Source organism: Herpailurus yagouaroundi, unplaced genomic scaffold, assembly GCF_014898765.1.
Source record: "Herpailurus yagouaroundi ecotype Mexico unplaced genomic scaffold, PumYag 160, whole genome shotgun sequence".
Classification (NCBI taxonomy): Eukaryota; Metazoa; Chordata; class Mammalia; order Carnivora; family Felidae; genus Herpailurus; species Herpailurus yagouaroundi.
In genome coordinates this window covers 50394281-50416773 of record NW_024412401.1, presented here as the reverse complement: position 1 = coordinate 50416773, position 22493 = coordinate 50394281, and the positions used below count along the sequence as shown (strand labels likewise).

The 22493-nt window shown below is 56.6% G+C and overlaps 2 protein-coding genes across 15 annotated transcripts; one reads left to right on the top strand and one right to left on the bottom strand.

Annotated features, from left to right (window-relative positions):
• Nucleotides 1-1774: 1774 nt before the first annotated feature.
• Nucleotides 1775-21264, top strand: CIZ1 (CDKN1A interacting zinc finger protein 1). Of its 14 annotated transcripts, none has more exons than XM_040482458.1 (17): nt 1775-1943; nt 2735-2867; nt 3104-3219; nt 6763-6992; nt 9183-9276; nt 9470-9578; nt 10106-10725; nt 10906-11024; nt 11640-11837; nt 12521-12672; nt 14283-14370; nt 14861-14974; nt 15183-15335; nt 16769-16838; nt 16968-17089; nt 17434-17589; nt 20112-21264. In XM_040482458.1, exons 1-17 carry the CDS (start codon nt 1790-1792, stop codon nt 20220-20222), a joined length of 2739 nt encoding a protein of 912 aa, XP_040338392.1. In that variant the 5' UTR covers nt 1775-1789; the 3' UTR covers nt 20223-21264. The 14 variants fall into 14 exon arrangements, with proteins under 14 accessions (XP_040338392.1, XP_040338390.1, XP_040338386.1 ...); XM_040482460.1 differs by lacking the exons at nt 1775-1943; nt 17434-17589; nt 20112-21264 and adding exons at nt 2099-2223; nt 4815-4886; nt 18592-20074; XM_040482453.1 differs by lacking the exon at nt 1775-1943 and adding an exon at nt 4815-4886.
• BBLN (bublin coiled coil protein) lies at nt 18737-22211 on the bottom strand. Its single transcript, XM_040482484.1, has 2 exons — nt 22012-22211; nt 18737-19216 (listed from the first exon to the last, which is right to left on the bottom strand). The coding sequence occupies exons 1-2, from the start codon at nt 22088-22090 to the stop codon at nt 19044-19046; spliced, it is 252 nt and encodes an 83-aa protein (XP_040338418.1). The 5' UTR covers nt 22091-22211; the 3' UTR covers nt 18737-19043.
• Between the last annotated feature and the right edge of the window lie 282 nt (nt 22212-22493).

Here is a 22493-nt window from a genome sequence, read left to right as displayed (position 1 = left end):
GCAAGATTTCATTCTTTTTGATCGTCAAATAATATTCTATTGAATGTATATACCACATCTTCTTTATCCATTCATCAGTTGATGGACATTTGGGCTCTGAAAGCAGAATTTCTTTTTTTTCAAATTTTAATGTTTATTCATTTTTGAGAGGCAGAGAGCAAGCAGGGGAGGGGCTGAGAGAGAGAGAGAGAGAGAGAGAGAGAGAGAGAGAGAGGATACAGAATCAGAAGCAGGCTCCAGGCTCTGAGCTGTCAGCACAGAACCAATGTGGGTGGAACCCATGAACAGTGAGATCATGACCGGAGCCAAAGTCCCACACTCAACCGACTGAGCCACCCAGCCGCCCCTGAAAGCATAATTTCTCATGGCTGTTTGCCTGCCACTCCTTAAGAGGCAGACCCCATGATTTACCTAGCTGTTCCCCTAAAGTTGATTACTTTCCAGACAGCTATTATCAGTAATGTTTCCATGAATGACCTACTGGCTTTAAAAAGTCTTGTTTCTGATTAGTTTCTTGGGCAAGTTTCCTGCAAGAGGGGTTACCAGGTCAAAGGGCAGAACACGTTCAATAGTCTTGATGGAGAATTTACAGTAGATTTTCAGAAAGATGAATCAACACAGGATCACCAGCATGAACATTATTTTTAGTGTTTTGTTTGTTTTTACTCTGGCAATTTACTAAACTTACACTGTGTCAAGTGCCAGTATTAAGCATTACATAATATTATCTTCACACCCACCATGGAAGGGAAGAAGAAACCGGCTCAGAGAAGACTCCCCTGTCAACCCGGGTCACCTAACCAGAAGGTAGTGAAGCCCCGATTCAATTTCTCCAACTTCTGCTGGCACTCAGACCAGGTGTCAGCGTGCTTGGACCTGGGTGGAAGCCTAAGCGATCTTGACTCTACTCCTTCTCTCCCTCCCCATTGCCTCTGTCTCGGTTCTCACCAGAGTGAGTTTTCTAATCCAGGCGGATGCGATGCCGTCATACCCTAGCGCTCTCTGCCCTGCGGGGATAAAGCCCAAGGCCAGGCCTTCAAAGCTCCCATGCTCCAGGCTGCCCTTCCACCCAAGGGCGCAACGTCCTGCTAACTCGAGCCACTTTCGCGTCTCTAAATCCAGGCCGAATTAGGCACCTGTGCTGCTGCCTGGGGCTGCAGTGGAGCCGGTCCAGAGCTCTAGGACAGAGCTTGTCACACGACTGCAGGGATTGGCTGACACTCAGGTCTCCGCGCCTAGGCGCGCCGGGCCGGCCTCCAGTCTGCGCGCCTCTAGCGCCACCGTGCGCGGTGTCCGCGCACAATTGGCGCTTAATGCAAAAGAAGAGGATTGCCCCCGGCGGTTACCTGCATTGACGTCTTTAGGTAATAGAAAAGCGAAAAAGGATCGCTACTTAGTAACCGCCGGTTGTTTGGCTCAGTGACTCCACGTGGGGATGAGGGAGAGGGGCGTCGGGTTGCGGGACTGAGTCGTAATTAAAGGGTCCTTGGGGCAGGACAATTTCAGGATCAGGATGAACGCCGTTTTTAATAATTGAACTCGGCCCTCCTCACCCCCTCCCGAGTCAAATCGAATAAACACCTCCAGGCGGACCTCGCCACCCCCGTTTTAGGGCAAATTCTTCTGTCCGCTGTGCTGGTCACCCTCTCGCCCGGTCTAGGTCCCCGAATGTGCCGCTGCCGGCTGCACGGCCCCTCCCACCTCAGCCCCGCGCGGGGCCCCAGGATCGCGGGACAGTGGCGACCGCGGGGAGGTCGGTTGGGGACGGTCCTCCTCGAAGTAGCCCGCGATGTCCCCACCAGACGACAGACCCCTCCGGGCGACAGACGGACCTCGGGTTCGGAGCCGCGGGTTCCCCGTGCGGAGGATGCGGGGCGGAGGGCCTGAGCTGCCTCGCGCCCCCTCGCAGCTCCGAGCCGCTCCAGCCGCAGCCGAGGCGCCGAGTAAACCGGTGCCGCCCCCGCAGCGGGACGCGAGCTCAGCTCAAGATCTTGCGCCAGGGGCCGCTGCATCGAGTCCTCCGGTCCCCCAGAGGGCGCTGCTGTGGCCCGGTCAGGCCCCAGCGAAGCGGAGGGCTCGAGCCGCCCCGCCCGTTCTGCCGGTGGGGGCGGCGCGATTGCGGCGGGGGTGCGGGGAAGTGAGGTGCGCGGGCCGAGCGCCGCTTGGGGACGCACGGAAGGGTTTAGGGGCCATCTGGATGGAGGCTGAGGGCGTCGCGCGCAGGTGGGGTAACCGGATTTGATGTGTAAGGCTGGCTCGATCGGCAGAAGAAGGGGTTAACAGAATGGGGAGGGAAGCCTTCCTCCTACTTTGTTCAGAGGCCAAAGCGAATGGTTGGGGGTGCTGTTATTGACACAAAGTAGGCGCGAAGAAGAGGGTGGGGTTGTCGTGGAGGGGGGCTGGCTTCCGGACGCGGTGGCGCGAGAAAGGTTGGAGGCGGGGTGGAGGTGCATTTGGGTAGGACTCCCCGGGAAGGACAGAGCCGTGGGAGTAGGGGAGATGGCAGGCGGGGTTGGGCATTTGAGGGAGGGACTGTCGACAGGATTTACGGGAAAGTGGAGGGAGGCGGGGGTTATTGAAAGCGTGAGGGTGCAAATGCGGCGTGCTCTTGGCAGGCCTGGGGTGTAGACAGGCCTGGGGTGTAGCGGTGAAGCTCAGCGGGCAGGTATTTGAGGGCCGTGGGCGGGGGAGGAGGGAAGGAGGGGTCCCGCCTTACTCCGCGCCCTCCCTTCAGCCACCATGTTCAACCAGCAGCAGCAGCTCCAGCAGCTCCAGCAGCAGCAGCTGCAACAGCAGCAGCTGCTCCAGCTCCAGCAGCTGCTCCAGCAGTCCCCACCGCAGCCCCCCCTGCCCATGGCCGTCAGCAGGTGAGTTCCCCTCTGGAGGGGTGGGCGGCTTCAGTCCCGCCGCTCAGATCCCTGTGGCGGAGACCCCATCCCAGTCCTTTCGCCCGGGGTCGTCCCTGTTTCAGTCCTGGGAGCCATCAGTTCCCACCCTAAGAGGTTCCTCTGTCTGCCGTAGAGAGGGGGCAGAGGATGGAGGTGAGGGAAGAGGGAGGGTCCAACTCTCCCGAAGCCCTCTGACAGCCCCTCCCAACACACAGGGGGCTGCCCCAACAGCAGCCACAGCAGCAGCTCCTGAACCTCCAAGGCGCCAGCCCCGCCTCCCTCCTCAACGGCTCTGTGCTACAGAGAGCTTTGCTTCTGCAGCAGTTGCAAGGTATAGCTACTGGCCCCTTCTCACTGCATCTTAGTGGTGGTGCCCTAGCATCCCCCTTTGGCGCTAAATCTCCCCCAGATCCACACGCTAACTCTGAGAGGGAGCTACTCTCAGCGTCCTCGTTTGCGGATGAGGACACTGAGGCTCCAGGAGGTGGAAGTCCCAAAGTTGCTCAGCTGGATGCCGGTCTATGCTGATCACCGAGGTGTGCCCTTGGCCATGGTGCTGACTCTGTGGGCTGTCCTCAGCACCCCTCACTCACATTCAGATTAGAGGAAATGATGGGTGAAAAGGTCTATTTTGACACCCCGCCCCCTGCCCCCACGGCCCATTTGATAGATGAGGAAGCGGAGGTCCAGAGATGGGGGAAGTCATTTGTGCTGGATCACACAGCTAGATTAAGGCCTGAGGCTCCTGACCCCCTGGGTCTCTGAATGGGCGTCTCTAGCCCTGTGTATTAAGCCGGTGCCCTTGTCTCAGTTTCCCCATGTGGAGAGCATTCTCTCAGCTCTTCCTTCTAAGATGCTGCTTCAGATACTTCAACCCCTTTGGGAGTAATCTTAGGAGCCCAGTGACCTGTGGCCAGCTCAGGTTCAGACCCAGCCCCTCCCAGATGGAAGCTGTGGCTTGCTGGGTGGTCCTTCCGGGCGGGGCACTGTGCTGAGACCTTTACATACACAATTCCTTGACTCTGCTGACAACCCTGGGAGGGAGATACCATGATCCCATTTTACAGATGAAAAAACTGAGACCTAGAGAGGCATCATGTGCCCATGGTCACCCAGGGAGTAGATGTGGATTAGAGGGAGAATTAGAGCCCAGAGCCATGTTCTTAGACACCAGGCTATCCTGCCATCCAGCTGGGTATGCTGCCAGGCCAGAAGATGTGGTGGCTGTCACTCTTCAGCCCTGCCACGTAGGCAGGGATGGTCCTGGAGCTGATTGACAAAGGATCAATGGATAGTTGGAGAGAGAAAACCACACACAGGGACCCACGATGTATACATATGTATGTATCCCCCCTTTTCTTTCCCATTTAAAAAGTCACACTCCTCAAAGAAAAGTGAAAACAAATTTTTGAGAGGACAAGAAAACCCAAATTGTCACAGATAGACTCACTCACCTCCTGAAGGACAGCAACAATAGCAACAACAATAAAAAACACCCGTGAAGATTTTGGTGTATTTCCTCCCAATTTTTTTCTAGGCACAAACTTGGGAATTTGTATATGATTGTGGTTGGTGATTGATGTAAGTGAAAAGCTATATCTTGTTTCTTTTTCATGGAGTAGAATGACTTGGTCATTTACCAGATGATTTGACAGTCTCTGTAAAGATTATTTTTTAACAGCTGTTTTGTTTTGCTCTTGCGTACCTACACTCAGCTGCTTCCTTTTTTCCCCCCTTTTTTTCTTTTTTTTCCCGTATTCTTCTTCTTTTTTTTTTTTTTTTTTTTTTTTCTGTTTTAAATAACCCTGGGATGAATATCACGTTTGAGACTATTTTCGTAGAGTGGATTCCCAAAAGTGGATGACTGGGTCGGGGGATGGATGTTTTATGGCTCTTGATAAGTATTGCCAACTTGCTTTCCCCAAGGACTGGACCAGTTTGCAATGCCACCAGCCACGTCTGACAGTGTCGGTCTCACCATGCCCACGGCAACCTTGGGTATTATATGCTTTTTATATATATATATATATATATATATGTATACACGCATACAACTTACTAACTTGGTTGGCAAAAAAGCTATATCATTAATCTTTCAGTTTACATTTCTTGGAGTGTTAATGTAGCCAAACGTTTTATATTTGTCTGTTTCAACATTCATATTTCTTTTTGTGACTTGTCCATGTCCTTTGTCCATGTTTCTTGTAGATCTTTTAGATCTCTTGATCTTACTGTTTTTAAAAAAAAATTTTTTTTTCAACGTTTATTTATTTTTGGGACAGAGAGAGACAGAGCATGAACAGGGGAGGGGCAGAGAGAGAGGGAGACACAGAATCGGAAACAGGCTCCAGGCTCTGAGCCATCAGCCCAGAGCCTGACGCGGGGCTCGAACTCACGGACCGCAAGATTGTGACCTGGCTGAAGTCGGACGCTTAACCGACTGCGCCACCCAGGCGCCCCAATCTTACTGTTTTTAAGAGCCGGTTGGCTCTCTGCACATATGTGTACATGTATTTGTTTTAATGTTAACTGAACGCTGACTCTGTACCAAGCACACTCGCATATGTCATTGAATCCTCATAAAACAGTGAATCAGGCACTATTATTATCCCATTGTACAGATGAGGGAACTGAGGCTAAGAAGAGGGAAATGATTTGCTCTAGGCCACAGAGCTTGGGCTGTAGGACTCGAACTAGCTCTTACAGCACATCTGACCCACGCTTTCAATCCTGTGCTTCCTGTCCCAGCTTTGGGGCAAGGATTTGAACTGTCTTTTATGGCTCAAACACTTCCTGAGCACTGGGCCTCTGAGTTAGATGAGGTGCCTGCCCTTAAGGAGTTCCCAGTGTGGTTGGGTGGTGGGCAATGGGAAGCAGACAAGGAAATTGTGCAGCTGGTTCTAGAACAGGGAAGGAAGTCTGCCTCTGGGGACACAGGGAAAATGTGGGAAGGTCTCTCAGAGGATAAACACCTAAAGGGAGGCCTGAAGGATGGCCAGGAGGTAGTGGGCGCTGAACAGCTCAGGCAGAAGGAATGGCATGTGCAAAGGCCCAGAGGCGGGAAGAAACCAGGCTTGTTGAGGTAATGCACAGAAGCCTGTGGCTGAAATGTAGTGGGTACGTGTGTGGGGAGGAGGGCAAGAAAGGAGGTCTGGGAGGAGGGCAGGGCCAGACCCTGCAAGGTGAGGAATGGGCTTCTCTCCAAGCAGCAGGGAGCTACAGAAGGGTGTAGGCAGCATGGGGAGGGGCAAAGGCAGAATGTGCAGAGATCTTGGGCAAGTTACATCTCTGCTTTGCGTCTGCTTTGTCATTAGTAGAGACCTTAATACCTACCCTGATGGTGGCTGGGCCCAGTGGCGGAGGCCGCGCATGCAAAGTGCTTAGCAAGTGCCTGGTTCCCAGTAGACTTTTGATGAAGGGGTAGAGGGATGGGGGTAGGAGAGTGTTTTATTATTCCAGGGACCAGTCAGTCAACTTGCTGGTTCTCCCTATGGGTCCTGTGCTGGGTCTGTCGCATACCTTAAGGTGTACCCTAAAGCATGCCTGCGGGTGAGTGGGGTTGCTGGGAACGCACTGGGAGCATGACCAGGGAGGCAGCCGGGGACCGGGGAGGCATCTGGAGAGGGAGAGGGCAGTGCCTCTCTCCTCCTCAGCTGGAGCAGGAAACCAGCCCTAAGGCCCCTTCACCATTAATGCCCAAGGTGGGGGTGGGCCTCTGGCTCTCATCTCCCTCCCCTGGCTGCCCTTGTGTGGGAAGGGTTCCCTTTCAAGTGATCTGTGCTGTTTCCGTGATGCTTTGGGGGGCTGATGCCTGACCCTGGCCTCTACCGTCCAACCATGTTGTTCACCTCTTCTCCCCTCTTCCTGCCTGCAGGTAACCTCCGTGGCTACAACCTGCCAACCCCGAACCTGACGGGCCCCAGCCTCACGGTCCCCCAGCTGGCCACCCCAAATCTACAGCAATTCTTTCCCCAGGCCACTCGGCAGTCCTTGCTGGGGGCCCCTCCTGTTGGGGTCCCCATAAACCCCTCCCAGATCAACCTTTCAGGGCGGACTCCCCAGAAACAGGCCCGCACCCCCTCCTCCACCACCCCCAATCGCAAGGTGAGTGATGGCTGGGGCGCAGCAGGTGGGGATGGGCGCGGGAAGGTCATGCCTGGTATCAGCCTAACTCCACCCACTCTGGCACACACTGGGCCTTTGGGCAGGTCACATCCCTTTTTGTCCTCGGTTTCCCCATCTGTAAAAAGGGGGAAGGGGTTAGTGAGTTGGACTTGTCTAGTGTTTCCCAAATTTCAGATCTTTGTGACTCTCTGATGGGACTTTTGCCACGTACAAACGCCACCAATCCTGTTGTTTACGTGATATTTCTCTCTTTGTAAACACACGGAGATACAAATGACCCATAACACTGTATTTGTATTAAGTGTCCTGTCACAGTTCTCGGTAAACCAGCGCCACCCTCTAGAAATAAAACATGAGGCATAAATGGAATTTAAATTTCTTTAGCCATCACATTAACAAAGTAAAAAGAAACCAGTGAGATGAATTTCGGTAACAGATTTGAGTTAACTTCATACGTAAAAAACATGACAACTTCAACCTTCAATCAATATTTTAAGACGCGAATGAGGCGTTTTGCATTCCTTTTTATTTTGTACTGAGTCTCCAGATTCTGGCAGGTATCTCCATTTGGCTTGCTACCTTTGGAAAACTCAAAAGCCAGGCACCCGCGGCCAGGGGTTACTAACTGTAGTAGCTGAGCTTTAAATGAATTCGCTTCTCCTCGGTTACATTTATTTAACAAGGAAACATTATGTCACTACCTGAAATTTCAAAAACAGTCCAAAAGAATTGCTGTACACAGAAGTGAAAGAAAGGAAAGGGTAAAACAACATTACAGGACCCTAAACTCGACAGTGTTGTCATTGGAAGGTTCTGGAGCTGCACCGCCACCTCCTTGGGCCTTGAAGAGGGTGCAAGGCATTAGAAGGAGGCTCACCCTGACATAAGCAGAGTCAGTCCTTGACAGAAGCAGAAAGAGTCGAGGGAATAGCTTCTCTGGGACTGTCGTGTCCCTGAATGTCCCGGCAGCCCCTCACATATGGCACCCTTCTGAGAGCATTCCAGGGGGCAGGGATGACACTGCCCTTTCTGGGCTGCTCTCAGGCTGGCCCACATCTGGAAGTGAGGCATTTCCCTCCAGAGAGCGGTCCTGGCCTCCAACCTGCCCATTGGGCCCCTCCTAACATGGTCTTGTCCGGTGTTCTCCCCCACCCATTTTACATATGGGAAAGCTGAGGCTCAGGGAGTATGGTGGAGGCTGCCCCATGCTGCACAGCTGTCAAGACAGACCCAGAGCCTTACAGGACAGTAGGGCCCGTGTCATGCAGGGTGAGAGGCAGGTAGTTCTGAAGGGCATGGAGTCCTGATGGGATGCATGTTTCCACTCAGCGCTGGTTCCTCGGGCTTAGGAGGAGGGACAGAGGCTGTGGGCAGGCTCCTGGGACTAACTGGAGTGCCCAGGACCAGCCGGAGCTGTGCATTTATTTAGCAAACATCTGTAAGTCTGGTAGGAGCCCCAGTGGTACAGATGGTGTGACTGGCCTGACCCTCCTTGGAGGTCTTAGCCTGGGGAGGAGGGTGTTAGCAGTGGTAAGACGTGAATGCAAATAATGTTCCCACCAGTTAATTCACATTGTGGCAAATGCCACAAAAAGGAAGCCCAAGGTCCTCTGGGCCTGTGTTAAGGGTCTATCTACTCTGGGGTCAGGAGGGCTTCCCTCAAGAAGTGCCTTTGAGGCTCTGGGTGAAGCCCTGGGGCAGGGAGAGACCTAGGACCTTGGGGAACCAGAGAGAAGGCCAGGGTGGACGTAGAGAGGGCAAGGAGGCTAGTGGGGAGTTGGCTGGAGGTGGGGGCGTAGGGGCAGAGGGCAGATTGGGTTGGCTTGGGTGAGGAAGGAATACTCTAGAGTCGGAGGAGTCACAGGAGGGTTTCAGCCTGAAAGAGACAAAAGACATGATCAGGTTTGCGTGTTAGAAGGACCCCTCTGGCTGCTTTGTGGAGAAGGTGGTTGGGAAGTCAGGCAGCACCATGGGCCCGCCAGGAGGGGGCTCTGTATCCCCCAAACCTGGGTTAACAGCCAGGTAGCCTACACAGGATTCCTGGGGTGCTGAGGATCGTCTCTGGGCAGCTCTTCATCCCCTGCGGGACTGTTGAAGCTGCTCTTGGGCCAGGGGGTTGCTTACGAGGGTGGGTGGCAGGTGTCAAAAACAGTTTCTGAAAGGAAGCAGGATTCTTCTTCTCAGACGGTGCCCGTGGAAGACAAGTCAGACCCCCCAGAGGGGTCTGAGGAAGTTGTCGAGTCCCGAACAGACACACCAGAAGGTAAGGGAGGGAGGCTGCTAGCCCTCTGGGTGGGACACAGGTTGGGGCAGGCGGGTGCAGGGGTCGGTGATGGAGGCAGACCTGGGAGGCAGGGATCTTGGTGTGGGGCGAGCCCAGGCCCCACCTCGAGGGGGGAGCTCCTAGTTTGTGCTGCTCATGGCATTGGCGGTCACTCATCTGCCCTCCATTCCAGACCGAGATTCCCCACCCTGCCCAGATGGCATCGCTAAAGAGAAACACACTGTAGCACCTGAGCCCGAGTCTTGTGAGGCATCGGAGCCACCGGCTAAGAGGTCAAAGAGGTAACCGATGCTGAAAACCTTCCCTGGGCCCAGGGGCCCTGTACTCTCATTCTTGCAAAGCCTGGGGGAGGGTGTAGCTGATGGCCAGGACCCTTTATAGAGAGCTGGAACAAGGAAAGGGCCTTGACCTTTGGCTTGGAGGAAGGTCAAACCCAATTCTGCATCTTACTTGGGAAGACCCCAGGCCAGAGAGTCTCCGGTATCTTCACTGGGCCTGAGTCACCTGGTGGCCAGTTCGGAGAGGCGAACATATGCATCTGGGACCTCAGAGTGGGCGGAGGATGGGCGGCTTTGCAGGGCCTTGGATACATAATAGCAGGTGGTGGGAGGCGGGGGGGGGGGGGGGCGGGCGAGTGATCCTGCCCATTTATTTAGGTACAACTGGGGCCAGGAGAGCCGGAGGGGCTCGGCCAAATGCCCGGCTCGGGCTCGCACGTGCTATAACTAGGACTGAACGTGGGTCTTGGCCTTTTTGAGGAGCCCCTGGGGCCAACTGGGAGACATCGGAAGATCTCTTTCAATCTTAGCTCGGAGTTGCCCACAGAGAAGGGGGCCCCCGGGCAGCTGCAGGCGAAAGTCCAGCCTCAGGCCCGGACCACGGCACCGAAGCAGACCCAGACGCCTGAGCTGCTGCCTGAGCCGCCGGAAGCCCGAGTGCTGCCACGTTTCCAGCCGCGGGTTCTGCAGATCCAGGCCCAAGTGCAGCCGCAGACGCAGACGCAGACGCAGCCGCAGCCGCAGCCGCAGCCGCAGCCGCCGCCACCCCCGCCTCCAGGGGACACCCAGGCACGGCCCAAACTGCAGAAACAGGCACAGACGCAGACCTCTCCAGAACACTTGGTGCCGCAGCAGGTGCAGCCGCAGCAGGTGCAGAAGGAGGCGGAGCCACAGAAACAGGTGCAGCGCCAGGCACATCCCCAGCCCCCTGGGCAGCCGCAGCCGCAGCAGCTGGCACAGACGCAGACATATCCTCAGGTCCAGCCACCAGAGCAGCCACCAGGACAGCCTCTTGTGCAGCCCCCTGGCCGGACTGAGGGGCAGCCTCAGACCTGGCCGCAGGTGTCCATGCCAGCGTCGGAGCAAGCACCGGTTCCGGTTCGTTCCATGGTGCCGGAGACACCACCAGATCCGAGAGACGCCGGAGCAGGTAAGTGAGCACTGGCTCCCAGTTGCCCCGTGATGGGACAGTTCGGCCTGGACCCTTTGCCCTTCCCCTGCCATTGTCTCCACCAGAGGCTTCAAGGTTCTGGCTGTGGGTCGGAACGGTGGCTCTCAGGCCCGGATCGCTTTGGGCCTGGGTGGGAGATGGACCCCTCTGTCATTTCAGGCCTGAAGGAGGCCTCGCCAGAGCCAGGAGGCTCCCAGGTCAGCGTGGAGAGCCAGGAGGAGTTGACCAGCGGTCTGGATGTGGGAGAATGCGAAAAAAGGGCAAGAGAGATGCTAGGGGTGGGTAGATACGCTACCGTGGCTGTGTGCTTACCGCGGGGCCCGGCGGCGGGAGGACCCCTTGTGTTTCCCCACCCGTGAAAGGTGACAGCCGCCCTCTGCCGGGGCCGTGGGTTTGATGGAGGGTCGTCAAGCTCCTGTGTGGTGTGCTGCCTTCACATGCCTTTGCTCTGAAGAACTAGAGGTACTTTTGGTGACAAGTCCCTTCCAACCTGTTCATCCCTGGAATAGAGCCCTTGGTCCCTGACAGGGGAGCACTGCTCTAGTAGAGAGAACACAGAGGGCAGGCCTACGCATGCCGTCTGGGTCCCAGCTCTGCCTCCTGGTGTGATCGTGGCCAAACCCATTCCCTTCCTGGTGTCTCCATGTCTCCACGTGAGGGTGGGGTGGGGTGGACTTCACAGTTGGGTGGGCTTGGGTTTGAGTCCCGGCTGTAGTACTCCCTAGCTCTGTGAGCCTGGGCAGTCACCTGCCAGCTCAGTGCCTCAGTGTCCCCATCTGTGAAGCGGGCTGTCAGGAGGGCCCAGTAAGACCCTGCTCGCGGGTGTTTAGCACAGGGCCTGGCCCACCGTAGGTGCCCAGCTGGTGGTAGCTCTGCCCCTGTTCCCGGTGCAGGTGTGGGGTGCCGGGGGCTCCCTGAAGGTCACCATCCTGCAGAGCAGTGACAGCCGGGCCTTCAGCACAGTCCCCCTCACGCCCGTGCCCCGCGCGGGTGACTCTACCTCCGCCACCCCTGCCTCCGCCAGCACACCCTCGAAGCAGACCCTCCAGTTCTTCTGCTACCTTTGCAAGGCCAGCTGCAGCAGCCAGCAGGTACCTGCCAGCCAGGCCCCGGTACGGGGGGGGAGGGCCGGTGGGCAGAGTGGAGGGTGTCTCTGGCGGATGCCCAGGCCTCCCCGAGGCGCCTGAGTGGCCACAAGGGCCCCGTGAGCACCATCCAGGGCAGCTGTGCGTTTGCCCTGAAAACAGTTCCTGACCAGCCAAGAAGTTAGGAATTTAGAGTCCGGCAGACCGGGTATAAATCAGCCCTGACTAGCCGCGTAGACCTCAGAAGGTGAATTCTCCTCTTTATGACTCCCATTTCCTCATGCATCAGATGAAGAAACGCTTAGAACCCACCTCACCCGGAGGTTCCAAGGATTCAGTGACCTGACATTGAAATCACGAGCCCCAAGCGCCCCCTGGAGCGAGCAGCACGTTACTAACAGCCTTAGGCTCGTAATAATAATTATTATTGCCCTCGCTATTGCTACCTCTGTCATCCGGAGCAGAGCCATGGGATCCGGAGGTTAATCGGAGGGGCCCACACAGTCTCCGGAAGCAGCAGAAGCTCCGGCTGCTCTGTGCCCACTTGGTGTCCCAGTTCACCATCCTTCTGTGGCCCCCACGGGGCTGTTGTAAGAGAGACAGCTTCGGCAGCGGCGGGGTGGCCATGAAGCCGAGGTTGGAGGCCTCCTCCTCCACCCTGGCCCGCTGTTCCGGGGCTCGTTCTTCAGGCCCATCCTTCGCTCTGCTGGCTACAGGAGTTCCAGGACCACATGGCGGGGGCCCAGCACCAGCAGCGTCTGGGGGAGATCCAGCACATGAGCCAAGCCTGCCTCCTGTCCCTGCTGCCCGTGCCCCGGGATGTCCTGGAGAGAGAGGACGAGTGAGTGGGGGATCTCGGAGGCTCTGTGCTGGGGGGTAGACGGTCTTGCAGGCCAGGCGCGGCTGGGAAGGGCCCTGAGTCTGCCATCTTCAAGGTCCGCCTTTGGGTTAAGCATTGCCCTCTGCCAGAGGCCTCTCCGTACCATTAATGGTTTAGCCTCGGGCCTCAGTTTTCCTCATCTGTAAAATGGCCTGGTGAAGGATGCAATGTAAGAATTCATGAACTAGATGGTCTCTTAAGGCTCCATCCAGGCAGGAACAGTGGGACCACCCACATGGGAAGGAAGTGGGTTGTGGCACAGAGCCCTGCTTCTCCGGCATATGTGCTGACCCCAGCTGGGGGTGGGGGGGTGGGGTGGGGACACACAATGGTGAGGATCGTCACCTTGTGGCCTGAGGTTACAGCTACACTGTGCCACCCCTTTTTCATTGCCGTAGGGGCTTCATTGACCCAAAATACGTGCCCTCCTGGAGTCCAAAACTAGCTCTTGGGCTAAGAAGGCCTGGTGGAAGGTACAAGAACCTTTCAACACCCTGTGGGCAGTCATGGAGGCCTGCTGGGGGGCTGGGGGGGCGGGGGGGAAAGCAGGTAGGCACTGCCTCAGGCCATGCTGGGGGACATGGGCTCTGTCACAGAACAGCTGCCCCACAGCTCCAGGTCTCCTAATTGTTCCAGAGAATCTAGAAACCCAGCTTTGTATGTGAAATCTCCCAATTTCAAAATGTTAGCAGCTAGCTCAGAATCAAGATGAAACAAAGCCTATGGAGGCCGAACCAAACTCCTTCACAGGCTGGACAGTCCCCGAGGCAGTGGTTGGGGACTCAGCCTTGAGCGCTTACAGAGGGTCACAGCTTGGAGCTCCCTGTCCGCACGCTCTGGGTGACGGAACCCTCTCTCCGGAGGCAGCGGTGTCTCTGTTAGGTGCTTCTTTGAGAAGAACTTCCCTACGTGGTTGTGCAGTATGTTCTCGACCTTTAAACTTCCCCCTGCTTGTGGACCTGGGAATTATACTTAGGTGAAATAATCACAAATATAGGAGAAAGATGACTCACAAAGATGTTCCTTACAGAGTAATGTAATGGTGACAGATTTTAATTGGAAACTTTTCTAGAGTATCGAAACCTGCGGGATTAGTTAGATCAGGCTTGTGCACTTGGTGGAGTGCTTCTAATAAACAGGACAACGGCAGGGAATTCATGAGAACGAGGAAGCAGGTATGATGCAACATCAGGTTAGAACAGGTTCAAAACTGCCACGTGCAGAATGAGCTTGGGATCTCGTGACACAAGAAAAGCAGAAGGATGTGGCCCGTCTGTTAACAGGCTTTAGGTGCGGGAGATTCACTGAACTGTCTCCTGATGACGTCTCCCCTTGAATCCTGACCTGGCCCCCTGAGGCCAGTCCTTCAGACTGGCTGCCTCTCCTTCCTCCTTGGTTATTATTCTTGTTTAAGGATTCTTCCAGATGAATCTCAGAACCGTTGATAAGTTTCTAAAAAAGCTCCGGTTGGAACTGCATTACATTTATGGGGAGCATCTTGGGAGAGCGGCTGTCTTTCCAACAAGGACAGCATCCCACTGTATGTACTTGTTTTGGTTGCTGTCACTCAGAGAGCCCCCGCCGAGGCGTTGGTGTAACACCTGCCAGGTCTACTACATGGGGGACCTGATCCAGCACCGCAGGACTCAGGACCACAAGGTATGAGGGCCTGTGTGCTGCGAAGGTACCCACACAACCCACACATCTATCTCCAAGCCCAGGGTTGGGAAGGAGGGAGCCGAGGTTGGGGACGGAAAGACCATTGCACTCTTTATCTCTGGATGGTCATAACTCAGAAGCGTGGCTTCTCGGTGTTTCCTCTTTGGGCTTCAGTTTCTCCATTTTTCCAAGTGGGTGAAGCACCATCTCGTCCTGCCATTCGGCCACGGGGCTGGTGGGGTCCTCTTGGCGGCTACTCTCTCTCCCCAGCTCGTCTTCTGTCTGTCCTGTTGCCATCTGCCATCCCGTCTTGTAGCCAACAGCACAGGGAGTGGATATGTTTGCCCAAGTTCTGGTAGAGGGGCGGGGCACGGCCAGCTGGTTACGGATGTGGCAGTCTGCGGGTGGGAGATGAGATCTCACTGGGCACAGCCTGGCTGCACCCGGGGACACCGCCTGCCACCCACTCGGCCTGCCCTCCTTTCCCCAGATTGCCAAGCAATCCCTGCGACCTTTCTGCACTGTTTGCAACCGCTATTTCAAGACCCCCCGCAAGTTTGTGGAGCATGTGAAGTCCCAGGGGCATAAGGACAAAGCCAAGGAGGTAACCCCAGCTCCCTCACAGGACATGGGCCCAGAGAGGTACAGAGCCTTGGCCAGGGCCACACAGCAAGTTGAGGTTTTTCCCAGCCTGAACTCACACCGGGTCTGGAGGGATTGGGACGCTCAGAGTTGTGGGGGGGGGGGGGCCCCCCGTGTGGCGCTTAGGCTGCCCAGAGCTGACCTGAGCCCTGGCCCACGCTCCTGGGCAGCTGAAGATGCTTGAGAAGGAGATCGCCGGTCAAGATGAGGACCACTTCATCACGGTGGACGCCGTGGGCTGCTTTGAGGGCGATGAAGAAGAGGAGGAGGAGGAGGAGGATGAAGAAGAAGAGATCGAGGTTGAGGAAGAATTCTGCAAGCAGGTACTTGGGGGGCGAGGTGGGGTGGGAGGCAGGCTGGAGGCTGGGCTCCCAGCCCAGGCGGGACCTCGCCCCACCTCCCCGGGCCAGGGGGCACAGTGCTGACATTTGTAGGCACTAACGGGTGCCACAATTTAGTACAAATAGGACTGTATTCCGTATGGCTAGGTATAAATACACATCACGATGACTGCAGGGCGGCTGGTTACATGGGTGAGGACCTCAAAATCTGGTTGAAATTTTGACCTGCATTGAGGAAGGGAAAGGGCATCTTAGGCCAATAAGGGCACGGAGGGAACTATGCAGGGGACACGGAAGAGTCAGCATAAGGTGATGATGACGATGACACCCATAGCAGACGACACTTTTTGAGCAGTTACCGTGTGCCAGTTATTTACCAAGCACTTTCCTGGCAGAGACCCACCCACTTGGATGTTGGGAAGTGAGATGCCAGAGCCCGTGCTCCTAACACCGCAGCTCCTCTGAGCCACGCCCTGGTGCTTGATGTGGGGATACATGGGGATTAAGGCCTGGCCCTGCCCTCCCAGAGCTTGCCCTTGTAGTCCGGGGGTGGTGGGGGGGTGGGGAGCCAGGAAAAGGGGCATCGTGGAGGGGCTGTGGAGGGGCTGTGGATGGAGTGTCGCAAGGGTGGCCTCCAGCCCTATGCAGGTTTGATGTGAGATCGCTTTGTTACTCAGCAGTTGGCCGTGGTATGACCTCAGGCAAGCCCTTCGCCTTCTCTGAGCACCACCCCCCCTTTCCTCTGCTTAGAACTAAGAGTCCCAACTCAGGCTCTAAGGAAGGGCCGAAGCCCGGCCTGAGGCGGGGGTGGCAAATGGGAGTGGTTGTCACTCCTGGAAGGCATATTTGTTTGCTTGGTAAGTGGAGGAGGGCGCTACTAAGCATGGGCTGCTGTGGCTGGAATCAGATGGCCCCGTCTGGAAGGGGCTCATGCCTGGTAGGTAGGAGGAGGGGTCCTTAGTCACCTGAGCAGGTCACTGCAACATCAGATAGGAATTCAGGAAGCTGGCAGGGGGCTCGTGGTTATAGAAATGTCACGAGGGCCTGGGGCCCACCAGGGTTAAATACGCTGCTCCTCCGTAAACCCTGGGCCAGTGAGTTACTGTGCCTGGACCTGTTTCCTCTTCTGTAAAATGAGCGAAGTGTAGAAGGTTGTTACGGAGTTCAGAGATGACACTTGTGATGTGTCAGGCACACCGGGCATGGATTATGGAGGGCTTCCTGGAGGAGGGGACTGATGGAGCTGAACCCAAAAAAGTAAAAGTCGGGAAGGGCACTCTGGCAGGATCGGCATGTGCAAAGGCTCGGAGAATGCCACCCACAACCTCCTGGGGATCATCCTCCTGGGTATCAAGGGAGTGGTGTCGAAGAGCTCAGGGAGGTCAGAACTGAGGCCCACACTTGCCTATTTCCAGGTGAGGTCCAGAGATATATCCATAGAGGAGTGGAAAGGCTCAGAGACCTATAGCCCCAGTACTGCATACGGTAAGACCCAAGCCCTGACCCCGCCTCCCCTCGTCCCACTCAGAGGCTGGGTGAGCAAATGGGCCCCTAGGGAGGGCGGGACACGGGTTGGCCTGGAGGGACGAGTGCACAGATGCTGCCGTCCTACAGGTGTGGACTTCCTGGTGCCCGTGATGGGGTACATTTGCCGCATCTGCCACAAGTTCTACCACAGCAACTCGGGGGCACAGCTCTCCCACTGCAAGTCCTTGGCCCACTTCGAGAACCTGCAGGTGAGCCAGGCTTCCTGCCCCACCCGCCCTGGCTGATGGGTAAGGCCTCAGCCCTGGGGCACAACCCCCCAACAGAAGGCCCTGCCCACAGAGGGAATCAGGACAGGGGTAGTGCCCAGCTCTTTCTGCTGTCCTGGCGGGGGACGGGGTGGGGGGGGGGGGCAGGGGCGATGCCGAGGGCCAGGCTGTTAGCTCCAGAGCTCTGGCACGGGGAGGCTGAGGACATCTCCTAGCATCACACAGTGTGTCCGCTGCAGCGTCAGCCGGGCTGGGGAGGCAGCCGCTGGCAGGGAGCGTACCTAGTGGGGAGGCAGCCCTGCCTCATCTGCACCCTCTGTGTCCAGAAATACAAGAAGGCCAAGAACCCCAGCCCTACCAGCAGGCCCGTGAGCCGCCGGTGTGCAATCAACGCCCGGAACGCCCTGACTGCTTTGTTCACTTCTGGTGGCCGCGCGCCCACCCAGCCCAGCACCCAGGACACAGCTAAAACCCCCAGCAAGGTGACAGCCCAACCCCCTCCTCCCCCACTTCCCCGGCGTTCAACCCGCCTCAAAACCTGATAGAGGGAGCTCCTCATGCCCATCCCGTCTGGGTCTAGGTCTGCTTTGCTTTTTAGAAGTCTGTGTGGAAATTTTGACATGGTTGGTGTTTTTACTGAAAATCTAATAAAAGAAGGTAGTTTGGCTGTACAGGGCCCACCAGCCTTTCTGTCTGGGTGGACAGGGTGAGGGGGCAACCTTGCCAGCTCTCAGCCAGAACCTACCCTCTTTGGGCACGGTGTGGTGGCCAAGCTGGAAGGCCAAAGACGGGCTCCCTAACCAGGGACTCTGAGGTCACAAGGCACTTCACCTCCCCCAGAGTCTGCTTCCCTCTTGATGAGGTGGTCAGGGCTAGGGAAAACACCTTCAACTTAGATCTGCCTCAGCCTTCAGAGTCTGGACCCTAGGGGGCAGGTCTTCTTGTTATCTCCAAATTATAAGTGAAGAAAAGGTGAAGAGGCCTAGCAAGGTCAAGTGACTTGCTGAAGGCCACACAACTGGTCCTGGGCCTGAGCTCTGGCTCTGTGCTGGCCTTTCTGTCCACCTGAACCCTGTGGGAGCTTAAGTGCAGGAGTGGGGACCCTCCCCGCTCCTCTGGTCCCCCCCCGCCCCTTGTCAGGCGACCCTAAGATGAATCATCTGTGAACGGGGCCGAGGCTGAGCTGGCTCTTTCCATGGGCTATTTCCCCATTTGGAATGACCCTTAGAGATAGACAGCCAGACCAACCCTGTTATTGGCCAGTGGAGAAGACTGAGGCCAGGAGCAAGAGGATGATGGCCAAGGTTACACAGCATGAATTGCTGTTGGCTGGCTGAGTGAAAGGCCCTAGTACCCAGGGAAGCTGAGTGTATCACATTGGGTCACACAGCGTGTCTGATGGGCTGGGCTGAGGAGGCAGCTGCTGGCCAGGAGTGCACCAGGTGGGGAGGAAGCCCTGCCTCACCTGTACCCTCTGTGTCCAGAAATACAAGAAAGCCAAGAACCCCAGGCCTACCAGCAGGCCCGTGAGCCATCAGTGTATGATCAGTGCCTGGAATGCCTCCACTGACCTGTTCACCGCTAGTGGCCAGTGGGGTCCTCACCCCAGGATACAGAGGAGAGGCACAGTGATGTTGGAGACCCATTTAATGTGGATGCTCAAGGCCTGGGCAGAGTGGGGAGTGTCCTGGAATTGGGCAGGCAGGCAAGGTGGGTGGGTCGCAGGCCCACACCTGACCCCAGGAGGGGACGTCAGGTGTTGGGGGCTGGCCCAGGCATGCCAAAGGAAGTACCAGAAGGGTGGCCCAGGCAGGCAGACCTACTAGAGGGACCTGCAGACCCGCCCTTAAGAAGGTATCTAAGCCAGGTGGTGAGTGCCCAGGCCACAGCCTAGCCCAGGAAGACAGGGTTGGGGATGGTTGGAGGCTCCCAGAGCCTAGGGACTGGCATCGCTAGGAGCCTCCCCGAGCTGCTGCTGGAACTCAAGGCGTGTCTGCCGGTTGGACTCAAGCAGCTCCTGGAGGCGGGCGTGGAGGTGGTCGTTCTTCTCCTCCAAATGGTCCAAACAGGAGTTGATCTGGTCCAACATGGAGTTGATGGCAGCATATTCTGGGAGGAAGGCAAAAGAGAGCCAAGGTTCTGTGTCTCCTCGGGGCTCACAAACATCCCCACCCACACTGCGTCCCAACCTGGGGGACAAAAGGGCTTTGGGCAAGTCCCTTATTCCTTCCTGAGCCTCGGTGTCACCGTCAGGAAAATGGGTGGATGCCAAAAGTGAAAGGCTTTGGGGACATAATACCTTAGTGCACCATCCTTTTTTCTATGGTCAGGGTGGTCGGGGGGAGGTCTGCCAGGCATTGTCCTGCCAATGCCAGCTTTCTCTCCACTTCCTACATCAGCTGCCTGGAGGTCAGGGCCCACCTTCCCGAGTCGGGCAATCAAAGCCCCAGTCCCCAGGCAGGCTCTACTCTCCAGCCCTTCTGAGGCTCCCTCTGCCCTGAGGGAAAAGAACCTCCCAAGCCCCAAGGCCCCTCCCCCTCTCTAGCCCCGTCTCCCATACCCTTTCCTTTCCTCACCCTTTCCTCACCCGCCTTTGCCCACCTCGGGGCCCCTAAAACATGCTGCTGTTGCCTCTGCCTGCAGGGCGTCCTTCTCCTGTCTTGCTTCCCTCCCCCTCTCCTCCTTCAAGTCTTAGCATGGGTGTTGCCACAGAGAGACCTCCCAATGCCCCAGATGGGATCAAGCCTCTATGTCTGACCTCCTTGCCCTCCACATGCCTCCACTGCCCTCCTTCACCTCTGGCCTGACTGCTACGTGTGCTGCTGTGTCTCCCCGACCAGACTGCAGAGCTCTTGAGAGGGGGAATGCTCTTGTGTTCACTGCTGTTCCGCTGACGCCCTCATTGCCACACTATAAGCACTTGTTGAATGAATGAATGCATGAATGAATGAAGCCTCTGACTTTCTAGCCTTTCTGCCTTTGCTCACCTGTCTCTGCCACTCAGAATGCCTCAACCACAACAGCTATTCAAGGACCAGCTCAAAACGCCTCTTCTAAGAAGCCTTCCCTGGTGTCCACCAGAAACCATCACTCCCTCCTCCATGGCCACTCCTGACCTGCCTCTCAGCAACACAATGTCCCTTAGGATCCAAGGGCTGGGCCTGTGCCCACTGCGGACCCTGTTCTGAGCCAGCCCATGACTCAGATACACTCAGGTGCCAGCTTGGGACAGAGGGGAAGCGGCTGGCAGTGTTTGGAAAAGGCCAGGGCTGGAGGAGTGTGTCTGGAATATGGGTGCAAGTGTGTCTGCCTTCGGGGGGGGTGGGGGGGGTGGGGAACCACCATCACCCAGAGCTGGCACACCTCCCAGAGGACAGAGTCCTGGAAAGTCTCTGCTGGATCTTAAGAGTCCAACCCCCTTGTGGTACAGATGGGGAAACCGAGGCCCAAGAAGGAAGGGACCTACCCAGGATCCTCCAGCTGGTTGGTGGCATAGCCAAGATTTAGAGCAAGGGGCACACGGGTTTCATTCCCAGCTCTGCTCTGCCCCAGCAAGTGACTGCATCTTTTGGGAAGGGAATAAGGGCTGGGTTGTTGTAAGGATTCAAATACATTAAGAACTCAGGGTCTGGCCGCGACAAGTACTTAGTAGATGATTATTATCAACACTGCACATTTTGTGTCATGAGACACAGGCCCGAAGCAGGATGGGGGAGGCGAGTGTTTCCACACCACTGGGGCCAGGCTTTATCCATGTCAAGGGCCCTTCCCAGTTCTAAGCTTTGCCATCTGCCTGGGACAGCCTCCTCCCCACTGCACCAAGTCCTGTGAACCTGCCAACATCTACTCATTGTGACACTTAAGTGGCTTTTCCAGATCACTCCCACCACTGCAGTGGGCTCCATTTGACACATCTGGCCACTGTTGACCTGCGGTGCCTAGGGAAAACTGGCCAGTCCACCATTTGCCACCCTGTGGGAGGCCCTCTACCTTTTTATTAAATGCAGACCCTGGGTGATCAAAGTGTTCTAAAACTATTGTGATGGATGTACAACTCTGAATATCCTAAAACCCACTGACATGTAAAATTTAAATGGATACATTATATAGTATGTGAATTATAGCTCAATAAAGCTGTTATCCAAACAAAACAAAAAGCAGACTCCATACTTATCTCACATTTACTAGGTCCTGTCTTCCGACTCGAGAAACCCATCTTTATTACTCTAAAGAGAATAATAACTGTTCACTTGCATGCTTCGAACCTACTATTTTCCATTTGTTTTTTCATTTAATCCTGACACCTCTCAATGCAGGAGACACATTATTATTCTTACTTTACAGATGGGGAAACTGAGGCTCCCAAAGATGAGAGGGGAGCTGATGCTTCTCTCTCCACCACCCATCCGCCTCCTCCCCCGCAGCGCTGTGTAGGCAACAGGCTGCTCGGTAAGCAGGTCGCATTCGCCAAGACTTCCAGATCACAGCAAAGGTGGCTGGGGATGCTGACTCAGCAGGGCGGGTTTGCCCACCCAGACAGCCCCTCCCGCTAAGCCAAAACGGCCCACTCGCCCAGCCCCTTCAGGAACTTCCCTCGCCACAGGGGCTGGAGGAAGCGGCTGGAGCAGATGCCAAAAGGGCGAGTGACCCTGAAGCGGTCTCAGTTTCCCCATCTGTAAAACGGGGCCGGTTGCCCGCAGTTCTCCAGTGCTGCGGTTTCCAGGGACCCACTCACTGACGCTCGCCCTGAACCTCCAGCCAGCGCCCGCAGCTGCAACCCACCCAGGAGCGAGGGGTGGGAGGGCTCTGCGGTCCCTTCCAAGTCCCCAGTCCGACCCCGATTCTCCTTTCCAGGAGGCAGCCCTGAGAAAGCAAAGGTCGCTTCAGCAGCCCCCCTGGGTCACCTGCTTCCCCGAAGCCGTCATCCTCGCCTTCCACGCCCGCCTCCGCCGGCATGCCCAGGTCCCCGTTGGGGCCCGACATTGCGGGCTCCGGCGCCGCGAGGGCAGCACGACGACGGAACGGGAGAGCCGGCGCCGGGCGGAAGGTGGCGGCGCCGGATGGAACTCTGGGCCGGAAGAGTGGCACGGCACGGCGGAACGGGGCCCGGCACCCGCGGCCCGCCCCCAAGGCCGGAAAGGCGCGGCCCAAGCTCCGCCCCCACCCCGCCCCGCCGCCAGAACTCCTCCCCTGCCCGCCGTCAGACTCCGCCCTCGCGTCCCGCCCACACCCTGCCTCACAGTCGAGCTCTGAGCCCCGCCCCTCTCCAGGCCGCCGGGCGTGGCTATCCGGGCTGCTGGCTGAGGAGCCTAGGTGGTGGGGGCGCAGGCCCTCAGCTAGGGCGAGCGAGCCCGGCCGAGGGGTGGGGGCAGCCTCCACTGTGCCC